Here is a 15,794-nt window from a genome sequence, read left to right as displayed (position 1 = left end):
TCACTTCTAAAGAGTGGAACTAGTTTTGTATTGGGAAAGCACTTATAGACAGGTCCTAAAAAAGTTGATACTGAAGATACTGATAATGATAGTTACAAAAGACAGAAACAAAGGCAGTACAAGAGATCTGCGATACAAAAAGAGGTGAGCGATTGTAGTTAGCTTCTTGGGAAAACAGTACATACAAAAAGTAGAGAAATTTTTTTCCGGTAGAATAGGTACAGTGTCCAAACAACAATGGTTCGGAAATTGTTAGAGCATCTTGGCAAAAATTGTGGTTGAATTTGGTGGATGGTCAAGAAAAACTCACCAGAGAGTATTGATTGCTATTTTGTTTAACAGACAGCTTAACAAATTCACTAAAAGTTAGGGTGTATGGGCAAACGTAAAGTTATCATGTGACTAGGAGCAGATGACCTTGGCTTTTGGCAGTAGATTTTAGAGACGCTTAAGTGAATTTAAAGTACAAGCAGCTGGCTGGAATCCGGAGAGGTTATGTGTTGACAGATTCAGGTTTTTCTTCTTTGAGCATAAAATACCGCGAATAAACTTGTAAACGGAGAAGAACAATCGAAGATCTTAAGTCCAAACCAAGATTATTATGAACTTATGGCTCGAGTACCTAGAGGAATAATCCCAGGACTAGGTGTTGTCGTGGACAGTCCGGTTAACTCATGATTTATCTCCTAGACAACGATGACTGTGTGATTTTCAATTTCGTAAGCCTAGAAAAGTTAACCTTTCAAATATTGCTACTCGCCTTTCACCTGTCCCTGCTTAGATGAGACACTTGAGTTCAGAGAAGCAAGTCAACTTAGGAACCTGATATAATAAATTGGTACGACAATGTACTGAGATGTTTTCTCGTGACCCAGATAAACAGATAGGTTGAAGAGATGAAACCCACTGCCGCATTCTTCGACGACTGCGAACAAAAAGTTACTGATGATATCTTTGTAGCGCTTTCCGAATGTCAGATATCGGGGGCCTCATCGACCACTTTCACCACGTGCTCTTAGGAATTAGACGCAGTGGAGTCATTTAATTTCTGAGCTTCCAAGCCGTAAAATTAGAGAACGGGACATCTTTTAGGTTCTAGATTAGTGACACCGGTTCTCACGAAATCACACTCAACTCCCAGAAACTGTCGATGAACAGAAGGGGTGCGTTAATCACAGGGCGTCGAGTTTATCCCCATCGCGCTATCAAAATCAACACTTTAATTACTGTTTATAAGTGTGAACTGGTTATCGGACAACAGACTTTAGCAAGCATGTCTATCACGTGTCATTAGCATGGTAAAGCTGATATGTTATCGGGGTGTGATTAGGACCCCTTACCGTCTACCCATTCGAGCAGGATCTGGTGTGTTCTCAGAAAAACAAACAAGACAACGGAAAGGGTGGATATTTTACCATTTGATTTTAGCTTGGGTGTAGGAAAATCTTCCACCTACAGCCGGCACAGATTTCAACATCGAAGACGAACAGCCATGCTGTTGTCTAACAGGCGGTAATTAGGTCACGCAACTCTGGAAAAACATGTTTATCACCTACTGTAATTTTTAGGAAACCTTTTAAACAAGGGAAACGATGTGGTTAAGTTGAAAAGGTCACACGAGACCCAGAAATTTCAAAGATAAACTGATCTCCCAATAGATGACCATTGTTTTAGCTTCAGTGTCTGGCTGTTTAGGTATTTTTATCCGCTATTCTCCGCTGAGCCTTTTGAATGACACAAACCCACGAATTTTCGGGTAGTCGCTGGGCAATGAAATACTGAAACACGGGCCTTTGTTTTGTGATCTGGCACTTGGAATATGCACCTTACCACTAATTTGTACATCACATAACAGATTTGTATTGGTGCGTGGGACGCACTGTGCTCTGCTCACTGAGTGACACTGCCGTCATGTAAACCACAGAAATGCGCACTGAAAAATCCAACTTAACATCATAGAAAAATAAAGAAGTATATGCAACAAAATTTAAACTAGAAACCCATCCCGTCTGTTTTCGTGGATGTCTGCGATCAGTTAGTGTGGTTGATGCCTCCAGTGGGATATTCCTTCAAGTAGTCTTGTACAGCTCATTCAGATAGTGGTTAACGCTTTGTGATGGTCACCCTTTGAAAAGATGGTTCTTAGGAGAGGGGCCTTTTGTGGTAATTTCACAAAAGAAGCCATCCGGCAAGCATACTTCCTCTGGCTTTGTCACTGGCGAATCTTTTTTCAGTGTAGCATTCCTGTCCTACGAGACTTCATGCTTACTACACCGAGATGGTCCGAGTGATTAGAGCGCGAAATTACTGACCGAAAGGTCCGTGGTTCGAACCCGACTTCTGCTACTCGAATTCCCCTGTCTAGGCTTGGACAACCTGGCACTATCCCAGCCCTCGTGCAACCTTCGGGTGGCATGGCAGCTAGGCACCGAAAAGGTGCTGCAGCTGAACGATTTTTCGATTTTTAGATATGTAAAAAGTAGGTCAGAATTACATGCAGACTGGTACGATCCAAACTACTATCGATCGCAGAAGCGATAGGAATCCGACTGCTGGATCCACAACTTTGCATCCAAAAGAAACTTGTGCGACCTCTGAACTTGAACTGGCCTACGAAACATCTGGTCCCACAAGTCTGTCTGACATTGACGTCATGACCCATTGACCTACCCCTCACCCAACCCCCTTCCTTTGACTTCTATTTCTCTAAAGTGTAGCCCCGATCTTAACCTTTTCCACGTGATTTCTGCTACCATATAAATTTGTGATGTATTAGCCAAGATGAACAATCACAGAAAACAAGCTTTGTTCGCTACCTTCTTCGTTCTCATGTTTACATGCAGATCAATGTGGATAGGGATAACAGCGTTCTACAGCAAACGTTTTCATGTTACCAGTGTTTGTTCAGTTGGACAGAGATAAATGTGAACCTTTCCTATACATGGTAGAATTTGATAAAGCGTTTATTACCGTATTATGTTTAACTGAGTTATTTTTTCTTTATCTAGAAAAATATTTCGTAGACACCTGGATGACGACCTTACTTCGGAGTCTCCTTCCAGAAATGCAGTTTTGTATGGCGTTATATGATGGTTTTAGATGCCCGTTGTAAAAGGTTGCTCAACTTATTTAGAATGAGGGAAACAATGGTGTCTCACATAAGGGGCTTCGGGCTGAAGGGTTCTAGAACAACTTGTTTACCAGTTCGTATGACAGTCAAGATCAAACGGAAAACAATTCACGCCTAACTGTTCTCTATAATGTAAAACCTAAGCTCGAATATCGACCTCATCAACAATGAGGCACGTGATCAAGGGTCACCCCCGGATAACTTGCGAGCATTATTGACACGCGACACGAAATCGATATCCTCGCCCATCTTTGATAAAGTTTGTACAGTAAGTAACTAGGTTGGCTCATTAGATCGTGGTTCGCTATTCAAAGCTGTTTTCATGCGCCGTCTCAACTAACTCATTCCAATTCTTTTCAAAATTTAGTCACTGTATTTGCCAACCGAGGGGCGCACTGCTAAGGAAACTTTGGTTTTGCATATCTCTCCGGACACTATGAAAGTGCGACAAAAACCCAAGCACGTAAGCGAAACGAAGTGCTAAACCCTGTTGATCAGGAATGCATGTGGCATTCCACTCACGGTCGTTCACAAAATAAACGGACTTGAATTACTGGATCCAGCCACCTTCGACTATCGACGAAAGTGTGAAAAACTACTCGTTATGTCACCGGTACTCATCCACGCTTGTCGTTGCTGTGTCATTTGAATTGGCGACTTTCCAAACCAGTGGGTGTTTTTGCGGCAGCGATTAACGTAGCAACACATGGAAACGTTGTTTTCTAGGCTTTGTGGAAATTCCGCCCTAGCAACCATCGATGTCATCCGAACTGCAGCAAGGTTCTATAGACATTTAATAGCCTGTTTCAAAGAAGCGGTTGTTTCAGTGTTGAGTGGTGGATCAGCACACCGCTTCGGCTGTTTTTGTATGTGTGAAAACAGCCGGTCACCACTTCACTGGTGCTTGAGCACTTAGGTGCGAACGAGAACGGTGAGTAAAAGCTACTAATGTTCGAGAAGTGACCGCGAGTGTCAAGATACTTGGCTGTCTGTAAAGGTGTCAATTGCCTTGAAGTGGAGCTTGTGAAAAATGAGCTGGGGAGATGTAAAGACGGCGGTCGACTTGATTTTAGTTCAGTAGGAAAGTGGTCAGGACCGTTCACCCCCAATTTGAACGAACACAACTTACATATTCGTCTGCATCAATTTGTCGGGGTTCAATGAATCAGTGACTGAATGAAGTGAGACTGAGGCTACCTTCTCGGATAAGATGGGATTATATAGGTGACTTATATAGGTACCTACAAATAGTTTGTGATCAGTACAACCTGTCTCTGTAACTCAGTAATTTGACGAATTTTGGAAAAGGTTCAGAACTTAACGAAATAACGTGAAATTAAACCTTGAAACACCTTCCTTAAGTGAATGAGACTTGCGGACTCAAGAAATCAACCTGCTCTAGATAGGACACCATGCTGCTACACGGTATACAAGATTCTTACCTAATCTTAACTAACAGTTTGGCGTTTGCGCTAGATTCTAGATAATTGAATTATGACGGATGACAAGGCCACAAACACTGGTGAATACTAAACATTTACGGGAACACTACCCATAAATCCTTTGAAAACATCTCGACAGGTCACGACTGATTTCGTCCTTCTTCGGGCTCATCGAGTAGGTGTAAACCCCGAGTTTCTGGTCATGGGCTGTCGGCGAGCTTTCAGGAACCTTATGAGCAGTGTTCCTCTAAGAATTATCACATCATGTGAAGCAGAGAGTGACCTCGCCAGTACAACGGTGCTTGTGATGGCTTGAGGAAAGTTTAGTCGACTCAATAGACTCATGATACGGGAGCATCTAGACTACAGTCCACTGTCACTGAAACCACAACCAGGAGGTTTTTTTGTTTACTGGCTCCTTGCAAAGATACTATGAAAGATGTGTAGTGTCTTCTGTACCGTAAACGGTCAGCTGTTTTTTGCAGCTAGTCAGGGATGCAACCAAAAAACGGTTTAAGCACTGGCGCCATTCTTGTCCTGGTTGGAGCCTCTGTTACAGCGTGCGCCGGATGTACTTTCCGACCACAAGCCAGCCGGGCTTGTGTTGATCATAGAACGCTTGGTCGATCTGTTGAGTGCTTCAAAGCCACACACTGAGTTGCTCCAGGCTGAGGTGCACTTTGGTGACACAAACCTAGAAACGGTATTTGTAAACTTTGGTGCAAGTAGCCTCGGCCTCAACACGAGTACATTTTAGGTATGATAACTGAGGGCATGTCTTTGGAAACTTGTGGGGTGACCAAGTACGCGGAAGACACAATATAGGGTAGAAGGAAAAGCCTATCAAACACAATGTCTCAACACAGTGTGCAAAACAAAAGCAAAGATTCTCAAAAATGCAAACAACTTTGGCTAGTAACCATACACACCATGTGAGATAGATTTGTGAAGGACAGGTTGACTGATACGTTTGGAATATCTATGAAAAGACTCCTTGTAGCAGGGACACCCAGTAGCTAGGTTACTTTGGTTCTGAGTCATGAGTTTGCCGCAGTGGAGGGAATTTCAGTGGCTCTAAAAGTCAGCCTATCTTGGATGTGAAGCACACGTGATCATCAACTACTTTCGAGTCCAGTTCATCTTTCGAGCATCACGGCTTTTTGTATTCACTTGTCTAACACTTTTTTATGCGAACATGCTTCATTACTGTGAGTAAAACCAAATATAGCCACTTATCAGAACCGTTTGATGGTTTACAGAATTCTCACATAGGCACTTATCATGGTGGAAATCTCCGAGCCCAACAGTTAAGAGACGTGCGTCCCAACACAGTCGTTTTTTGTACTTGCAGCAGTTTGAAAACGGAAGTTGAGTTTATTCTCGACTTCTTCCGTGTCCCTCATACTAAAAGATTTCAACCGGAATTGAATGTTTCAAAATCCCCTAGGCACACTGATGCTAATAGTAAAAATCAAGTAGTCCTCGCTAGCTAAAGCATGTCTCTACCAAAAAGGCAATTCCTAACTGCGGCTCTCATGATACATTTTCTGTTTATCTGGTGTATTTGGTTCAAGGTGTGTGTGTGTGTGGGGGGGGTAGATCTAAGTTCTCCAGGCACTTGAATGGTGGTTGCCGAGATCTTGTGGGTTATTTGTCCCTTTTCTCCGGTAAACGCATAACCAACGTGCCTGATCTGGGCAAATATGTTGGCAGAGTATGATTTGCAAGTTAAATCGGTGATCGATGGTATCATATTCAGGAATTCGCCCTTATAATTCACTTGTACTATTCTTCCACCAAACTTTCTGTACGATTCAAGATAACTAAAGTGTTTCGATACTGTTTGTACCATCGATGAAGACCGTTAACAGCCCACCACCGGTTTCGCGATTTCCTGGCGCTAAATAGGTGGGTCCAGTCCCTCAATCTCCATCAACCGTATTTCAGTTGAACAACAAAGTGTACATCTCGGCTGAGTATCCCTGAAGATTAGTTTATGTTGTGGCTAGGTTTTAACGCAAGGCAAGTAAGAATTAAGTACAAGATTGACGAAAATTCTGGGGCCAGGCTCACGTAAAGAACCACAAGAAGGCAAGAACAGATGTTTAGTTGTCCGGAGTGTTCTTCGACCCTGTGGGTAAGATTAAAATTTTAGTCGACATTTTGGTGGTATTCATCCCTTATCACTGCACAGTGATGTAAGTAGAACTCAGGTTTACCGCCAATGATGGACATATGGTGCTACTGAGGTATATTGCACGCAATGCCACTATATTCACCCGTTATTTTCTATACATTTCCTCTACCTCTTAGCTTACAATTTTAGAGGCCTGAAGTGTGCTCATCGTCATCATCACCAACATCATCATCATCATCCGAATCATCATCATCATCATCATCATCATCATCCTCATCCTCATCATCATCATCATCATCATCATCATCCTCATCCTCATCCTCATCATCATCATCATCATCATCATCATCCTCATCCTCATCCTCATCATCATCATCATCATCATCATCATCCTCATCCTCATCCTCATCATCATCATCATCATCATCATCATCCTCATCCTCATCCTCATCATCATCATCATCATCATCATCATCGGCACTATGGATGCAAAATCTCTTCAATAGGGTTGCACAGGAAAGTATGATTGGTGCAGTTTCAGTCAACACAGTCACATCTGCTGTGCACCCGATCGTGAGTGCTGCTCACCAGCAGTCTGTGATCCTCCGATGGTCTAATCGATAATTCGGCTGAATCAGCACTACACTGTTGTTGCAACCTGAATGCAAAATAACATAGAAAGACAAACGAATGCGACGGATTGCGAGGGAAATCAGATAGATAAAAATTTAACTTCCCATATGTTTCTTGTTAATCCATCACACTCAAAAGAAAAGAGGAAACTGATGGAAGATGCCAGTAAATGTGCCTGGGGGGGGGGGCAGGAAAAAGGTGATTGAGGAAGCTGAGAAGAGGCTTCCAGATGTTGTATGTAACCAGAGAGTGGGTGTGTCAAATATTCTAACCTAAATGTTATTTAAAATGGTAGAGAAGTAATACTGTTTCGGGTTTAAAGTCGATCCAAACTCATGAAAATCTGTGAAAGATTGAGTTTGTTGCAATTGGACACACCTTTGGGGGAAAAGAGTAATTGGTTATGAGGAACAGTATAACTTGGATTGATGTCTGTTTGGCTAGATCATACCAGTTTGGTCATCCAGTCTCAGAAGTGCGTGGTCAATGTTTCTAAGGTAGGACAGAAGGTGTTTATGAATGGCGGATGGCCCTACGTTTTTTCAAAGGCTGTTTTTAGGACACTGGCAAAGATAAAAAACGTTCTAGTCCGCTGGAACCCTGCCTCCGATTGAATACAACTTGAATGAGATCAGTAAACAAGTTGACCACATAAACACTGCAGCAATAAAGCTGGTATTCAAACTATATCTGGACTAGATTTTCTAGAGCAGCTTGAATCAAGCCACGTGAACGATGCCAAAAGGACATCCCTCAGTACTGGAACTCTAAAAAACAAAGTCGCCACTCCTGCAGACATGATAGTAAGTTCGAGATGGGCCATCACTTTAGACTGCGATACCACCTCAAAAATGTGTATGTACAAGGTTTTCGTGACTTGATCCTTTCAAAATCGGCTGTTTCCGAAATTTGCCTCACTCTTTGACACCCGAATATACCTTTGTCTCATCCTTTGCATGACATATTTACTGTCTGTGCAGGAGATATATATTCAATTAAGACAGACTACACGAACAGTGCGATTGAAGTGTATGACGTGATTAAGTCCCTCATCAGGTCTCCTCACAGAAGTACAACGGCCCCATTCTCCACTGATTCCCGAACAAATGGCAAGATGTCCCAACTGTTAAGGCCTAAGGTTTTTGTGACATAACAAGGAATCACCTTCAAAGCGTTGAGCAAACTTTTTGAGAGTCACGTTCAGCTTGATTCTAGTCCTGACAGTAACGTAGTTTGCGATTGCTCAATTGAATCCTGCAAGATTTTTAGAAGAGTAAAACATGTCTGATACAATGGTGATGGTTGGAAGTTCCAACCTGCCGAATGAAGTAATTGAATCAGTTGAAACGAATGGGCTAGTCAAAATGTGTTTCCATTTCGCCAACGCGGTGAGTACGCTGTTACCAAATTTACTAAAACGTACTCGAGGTGATGATTCGAGTTGATCTTGGCCACATGATTTTGGTGCGTTTGGACGACACGAGAAAAGCTCATCTGTTGCAAAGATTCACATAACACTCGTTTGAAAATTTTTCTACCCTTCCAGATTTAATTACTCCGGTGATTCCACACTCGACTCAAGCTTGCTCTTATTAGAACTGATCAACAGTGCATAACTTTAACTGTACCGCGTCTTAAACATCCGACACTTGTTCGGGTGGTCCTGACAGTCAGTCAACGCCATCAGGATAGCTATTGAGTTCTCGCTCGAGCCGTCGGGCAAACCAATCACACTGCTCAAGCGCGAACATATAATCTAGATGCCTCCAGCGTGGGCTGGCACAGTAGCGGCAATACGCTGCCCCACATGTCGGATATCCAGAGTTCAAATTCCGGCACGATCGCGGATATGGGCTGCTGATGAGCTGCTATAGGTGACCAGTGATGAAGGAAAAAAAGATCGACAGATTGCGCATCAAACATCCACCTCAGCAACGTAACTAAGAACTGTAGGGTATCACCAGACCTCAGGTATGTTACTTTGCCACCGATGGGCTTTTCGAACTAAATGATCTTCGCTACGACCTTCCAACTAATATGGTGACCTCAAGGCAGCTAACTGACTGTCAAAATGCCAGCCTCTGATAATCCCTTTGAGTGGTCTGCATTAGACCGAAGTGCTATTGGTGAGCTCCTTTCCCTGAGCTCCCGGTTCCAGGCCCCTCTGGTAGTTTAGCTCAACACCTCTAACTGATGGAGCAGCAATCCACAATAATAATGGATGATGCTAGTCTTAACTAGGTTCCGAGCAGTTTGCATTTTATTAATCTGTCTGACTCTCCGAAACTGAGCGTGGAAAACTTAGTTTCCCTGAAGTGACCCTTTGAAACCAGAATGCACTCACTTGCCATAAATGAAGTTTCATACCAGGCTGCTTCTGAAACAACAAAAGACCAACCGGCCAGAACAGCACATTTGATATCATGGAACTTGGTCTTAACTATCCACAGAAAGTGTAGGGATAGAGTTGTCTTCGGCTGGTGTTTGATTTTGCGGTACTACTTGTGCGGTGCCATTAGTGTAACCAACTTCCGTAGAAGCTGTTGGCAAAGTAGCCTGTACGGGCGTTAGCAGAGGACTTGTCAGCGGGTTGGACATGGTTGACACTGGGTTAGGTTGTTGTGTGGGGACCAGTGGGATCATGGGAGGTGGATCAACCTTTTGAGCTCCGACCATGAATTGTCTTTGACCCAGTCGGATTGAGAATCCCGTTGTGTTTTGCCGGCCACGAGCACGCGCTAATTCGTACTCTACTTGCAGAGCAGCTTGATTCAAAGTACAGGAATAACAGCAACAATAGGCACATAAGTCACAACAAGGATTACCGCGTATATTGAAGGTCCTGCGAACACGTCCCCGCACTATGCAACCAAGCAGACAATGACAAGGCCATTGAAATGTGGCCAAAGTGCAGAGAGAAGCGAAGCAGCACCAGGAGTAAGAGTATCCAACATCTTCTGCTACGCTAGCCATTACTGCCCATGGACACAAACAGGACAGAGCAAAAGTTCCAAAGTCTGGGAGATCCCAAAGTTGGTTTTCCCATTCTTTCTGTCCGGTGATTGGGTGAACATTCGTCGGTTGCGTTGTAATAACTCCATTAGTGGGCACATTCTGCCAAGCTGGCTGCATGGGTACTTTATCGCGAAGATGGATGGGGCGATAAAGAAAAACAGAAAAGTAGCTTTTTAACCAAAGTTTGACGGAGGCCCGTTAGAAGGCTCCGATAATGTTGTGAGTACGGTGGTTTATGAGTGAACTTTACTGCACGCAATTTACAACTGACTGGAAAAACAAAACCACTCTGACCAGTGAGAAGATCTCACCGGAACAAAACTCGAATGTATTGATTGATTCTTTTTTGATCAATAGTGCAACGCGATTACTAGATCAATCAATACGCATGCGCGTATCTGGCAGACTGTGTTAAATTAGAGGCATTCATTTTTAGAAGAGAGAAAACTTTAAATTTGACTTTAAGTTACAATCTTCTCCACTTCTACTGGAATTTCGAAGATTTTTCGGGACAGTCTCCCGAAGAACCAGTTTCCGGAAATTGCTCCAGAAGTCTTCATGAAAGTGTGAGCCAACCACCGTCATTTGAATTGAAATAGAGTTTACAGCTTGTGTGTGCCTTCTGGATCACAGACCCTTTAGAAATAATGCTAAAGAACACTAACGACAGGGAAAAGTTGAGTTTCGCGTACTGTGGATAAAAAATCTTCATGGCTTACTTTCTTGGATGACCAGTCGGGACCGGCCCCATCTCACTCCTGTTCCGACCGTCAGAGTATCCTTTTCCAGAATTCGAGTATCAGTCCTCATGTCATAAACTTCCCCTTCGTCAACTTCCCTTCTGCTGTTTTCCCTCTAACATGTGACATTCTTCGATGTTATTGGCTGTGAACAAGTGCACTTACCAGCCCACTACAAATTGATGCGAATACAGTACTGTCTCTCAGAAGAATGCTTCCGAAGACAAGGCGAAATGGCCAGATCCCAACTCTGCCTGCAATAAGAGAGAAAAAGGCGATTTCCCAAACGGGATGCCACCATGGACCGTCGTTCAGATAAAAAGCTTTTTCGTATGCAATCATCATACTATGGTGGAAAATGAGACCTTTTGTTATTAGATGCGAAGGACTTAGTTAATAATAGAGCAGTGGGAATCAAGTCACTTCGCCAATGGCGAAAAACTGTCTGTCGTGAAATAAAACAAAAACTACCAAGGTCATATGGAGAAAACGTTCTATCCTCCACTTGCCACTTTCACAAGTACCGTATGTATGTGTGCCGATGGAGATTCAGTCGGAATTAATGGCCCTTTTTGCGCTATCCGTTTTCAAAGGTGGAGTTGTTCCTCACCCGACCCCGAAATGCAGACATCAATGAATTTTTCCCAAAGCGACTTTAAAGAATGTTCAATTTTATGGTCGGCTTTTGTTGTAAAAGCAGCGCTATTATGATAGAATTCGCTGATACATCTGCTGGTTATATGGCATGACTGAATTGAGCGTCAGGATAATCAATAATACAACAAAATAATGTTACAACGTAACCCGCTACTCATAAGGTTGTTTGGCAGGCCACGACCCGTTTAGAGTTCATCAAGTTGGCGGAGTCCTCAAGTTTCCCTCAGTCTTATGTTCCACTTGAATCTGAATTGCACAAAATTAGCGAACCACCTTCAGTAGTTATACCAACGTGGTTTTCACGGTAGGCCAAAATTAGTCTCTGGTTTTTGGTGTTCTTCGACTGAACGCGCCATACCAGTCGTTACCATACGCCAGTACTGAAATACTCGGTATACACACAACACGCTACTTCAGTGTATTGCGATACTGGCGCATTGTATCAAATAAAACATGCTGCGGCCTAATGCTGTGCATTCAGTTGGGGAAGGATATCATAAGCCCGAGATTCATTCTGGTATCGCATGAAAACCAAATTGGTATTCCGCTGGAAACAACGTAATGTTATCAATTCTAAGTATGTGATGTAAGGAGATACAAAAAGAGGACAAAAATAACGGCACGTGAAGAGTTTTTCACCAGCCGACAAGCGGAAAAGGATCACGGCTGTCATCACCGACTGCTTAAAGCTGATGTTGCGCTGTCATACGAAGGACACTGTAGATGTTGCCACTTTTTCATCAAGTATACGGTTACAATGGGTTTTGAGTGATGTGGCATAAGGATACTAATATTCAAGAACAAGCAAGAGATGTGCAAATCTTTGGTCCCTTCTATAGTAGGCCTGCCACCACGGCAAGAACACTCTTATGCTACCGCTTGTTGTTGAGAAATCACACAAATTCTCAAGTGATGACGTCTGACGTTTAACTTTCTCTTCTGCCGGCAACATTAGCTGTGACAAGTATTATCTTAGCCATACTGTCCCACTAATTAAATTCAAGAAAATGTAGATCAAACAGAGAAGTGTGCCTTAGTGTACACCAATGAAAGGGCAAGCTACAAAGCTATTTGAACAGTCCCCCCGTATTAGGAAACTATTTCAAAACACTCTAAGCAAGGATCAATATTTCACTTTGTTTTACTGTATCGTTAGCTTTTATGTCGATCGGGGCGGGCGACGGTGTAGCGAGAACCATGGCAAGCTACAAAGCTATTTGAACAGTCCCACCGCGTTAGGGAACTATTTCAAAACAATCTAAACGAGAATCACCGTCTGACTGTGTTTCCCTGTATCGTTCGTTTTTTGTCGATCGGGCGGGCGACGGTGTAGCCAGAACCAGACCCTGATAGTTCACAGCAGAATTTATGAAGAAGGGTGTACTGTTGCTACCGTATAGTCCAATTTATGAAGAAGGGTGTACTGTTGCTACTGTATAGTCTAACAATGATTAGAAATGAGATGACGTCATGGCACTTGTGGATTCTAAAATTGTGAGTGCCCGCCTGACTAGCAAAGCAGTTTTATTGAATGTATGTCAAAGCCTCTTAAAAGTGACCCATGACGAATACGATCACCACTGGAGTGGAGGTTTTTACTGTGGGGTGTGTGTTGCAGTGGAGTATCAACAAACGTTTTTCAACTTTTCACAGCAGTCAGATCTAGTATATACATTTTCGGGGGAAATCCGCCCAAAAAAGTCTGATCAAATTTTGATTCAAGCAGAACACAAGGTTGATGGAATCTCCGCTACTGCGCCTACCTCAGGAAGGGCAAAACCGGTCTTGGGCTATTGAAGAGTTCCCAGTGTCCACTGGAAAATTAGAAAAAACACCTGACTGTTGGCATGTGAAAATACAGAGGGTAGAATGATGTACCATTCTAAGATAAGTTTACTTTTTGCTCAAGCTATCAGAGTGGATAATTTGTTATGTTCTATTTTTCGGGAGAAAACAGGTATTCGTCCAGTACTAACGAAAGATTCACCTGCATGAATAGCATTCCCTCTAAAATTTAATTTATATCAGGGACTGATTGTGGATATTGAAATTTTTCACTGAGTTTGTTACGTCTTCAATCTGTTTCTACTACTGAAATCATTATTGGATATGCAAATGGGTGAGGAACGAAGGCTTCAAATTACTCAGCGTCAAATCGATTTTAGTATACCATAGACGAAAGGATGGGTGGGGGAATCAATTAGTCAATTTTGACCTGATGCTTCCGAATAGCTATCACCGGTTCACGTGATTGACTGAACTAGCTCAATGCCCACTGAGCAGCTCATCACAACTCCGGCCTCATCGATCCTTTGCGCCTTGAACGTGCTGTCCACATTCGAACGGTCTAACGGGTTAGCTCATTGTGGCATTAGATAAGAGCACAGAGAATAGCGAGTAGTTTTGGTCGCATAGAGAGAAAAATTACAGCTGGTTGGGACGGAGAATCTTGACTGATGCATCTGACAATCTGGTTTGCCCAGTGATGAGATCGATATATGTCAAGTTTACATGTAACAGATAGCCTTTTCACACACTTTTCACAAAAGTTTACTACCCAAATGCACGTAGAAGCGAGATCTCAGTACTTCACTGCAGCCATGGAAGGCTCGTAACTAACAGATAGCCTTTTCACACACTTTTCACAAAAGTTTACTACCCAAATGCACGTAGAAGCGAGATCTCAGTACTTCACTGCAGCCATGGAAGGCTCATGTCCTTCGTACGTCACTTGACTGCTTTTCGAGATTGTTTTTTAGTGAAGCACCCAACAGAGGGTCACAGAAAGATCCTTGACTTCTGCAAGAGCTGAATAAATCATCGCTTTCAATGGTCCCATTCCCCTAATGTAGCACCACTGAGTTGTGCAAAGTGAATGTATGCTCAGGGTGTGTCCAACACCCATTATTGACAGCCCTTTCAGTGTCCGTCCTTGAGTATTTGACTAAATATCTAGACCACGTAGATAAGCCAGTGACAATCAACTCGAATCCCGCACAAGAGTGACTTTATTTGGGTGTACGCCGAAAAACCTTCGAAATTTGTGGAGGCTACTACTGTAGAGAGCTTCAAACCTTGCTGATTTGCACTAAAGACACTGTTTTATTCGTCCAAGCTTCTCGCGGCCAACGGACGTTCTTTATTCGCATATATGCTTGGTGAATGCATTTCCGATGAACATCTATACCGTTTTCTGGTTTTTCTTGCTCAGGAAATTAGGACAACAACCAACTATTGCCTACGTTTGGTCCAGCTAACCTGCTTCGTCGCATTATTCGTTTCTAAAGTTTTGGAATGAAAACTATGATCCTTTTGACGCCATCGTACTTTGTAGACGCTTCCCTGAGCGTAAATGAAATATTTACCGCAGTGGTTTTAAATCGTCCTACCGAAGTAGAGGTGTTTCTCTGATGATGTATCCATGTTGCATGTCCCAGTTAACAACGGTGTACCGGCCGACCTACATTTCTAATGGTTTCTGCCTCCATCTGGCATTCGGAGGCTAAGAGATTCCCGTATGATCGTTTTATCAGCTAAACACCCAAACTAATGTCTGCCGAAGCCTCTGACATATTTCAAAGAGTTTGAACAGGTCTCAGTAGGCTACGAGCGTTCTTTTACATATCTAATCTAAAGATGGAGTTTCTACAGAAATTGATAATTTGCACACTTTGTTAGGCAGGACTCCTCTGTTGGCCCCCGACATGACGTTACAAGTGTTTGTTTCCATAAGAGGTATGGTCAGAAATTCTGAGATTTTTCCAAGCATACCGATAAGATGGTCTCAACAATTAATGGTCTAGTCCTTCCTATTAGGAGGTCGTTTGAAATAAGCTCATTTGTGTGACAAACACTAGAGGTACACTGGGAGTAGGCGCATTAAGAATAGGGCTGTTCACGTTGTTTAGAGGCAATAATTATACTGCTCAGCAAACCTCCTAAAAACCTTGTTCAGACCGGAAGCGTGAGTAGAAAACTGGGAAATGCTAAAGGCTGTAAAGGTCTAAAATTCACCCGGAAAGTCGGGGGGGGGGGACCAA

At 42.9% G+C, this 15,794-nt stretch overlaps 2 protein-coding genes across 2 annotated transcripts in view; both read right to left on the bottom strand.

The window, feature by feature from the left end:
- Positions 1-9,778: 9,778 nt before the first annotated feature.
- Positions 9,779-10,474, bottom strand: T265_11565 (hypothetical protein; the record flags this gene model as incomplete). The annotated part of the gene is made up of 1 exon (XM_009178248.1): positions 9,779-10,474. One exon carries the CDS (start codon positions 10,472-10,474, stop codon positions 9,779-9,781), a length of 696 nt encoding a protein of 231 aa, XP_009176512.1.
- An 826-nt stretch (positions 10,475-11,300) lies between these two features.
- The window catches only part of T265_11564 (hypothetical protein), a gene marked incomplete at both ends in the record, with an annotated part of 40,347 nt that continues 35,853 nt past the window's right edge, over positions 11,301-15,794 (bottom strand). The window contains one exon of the mRNA XM_009178247.1: positions 11,301-11,351. Within this exon, the coding sequence (XP_009176511.1) occupies positions 11,301-11,351 (51 nt within the window). The remainder of the gene's footprint in view (positions 11,352-15,794) is intronic.

This window comes from Opisthorchis viverrini (genome assembly GCF_000715545.1).
Source record: "Opisthorchis viverrini unplaced genomic scaffold scaffold1619, whole genome shotgun sequence".
Lineage (NCBI taxonomy): Eukaryota > Metazoa > Platyhelminthes > Trematoda > Opisthorchiida > Opisthorchiidae > Opisthorchis > Opisthorchis viverrini.
This window is presented reverse-complemented; position numbering and strand designations above follow the sequence as displayed.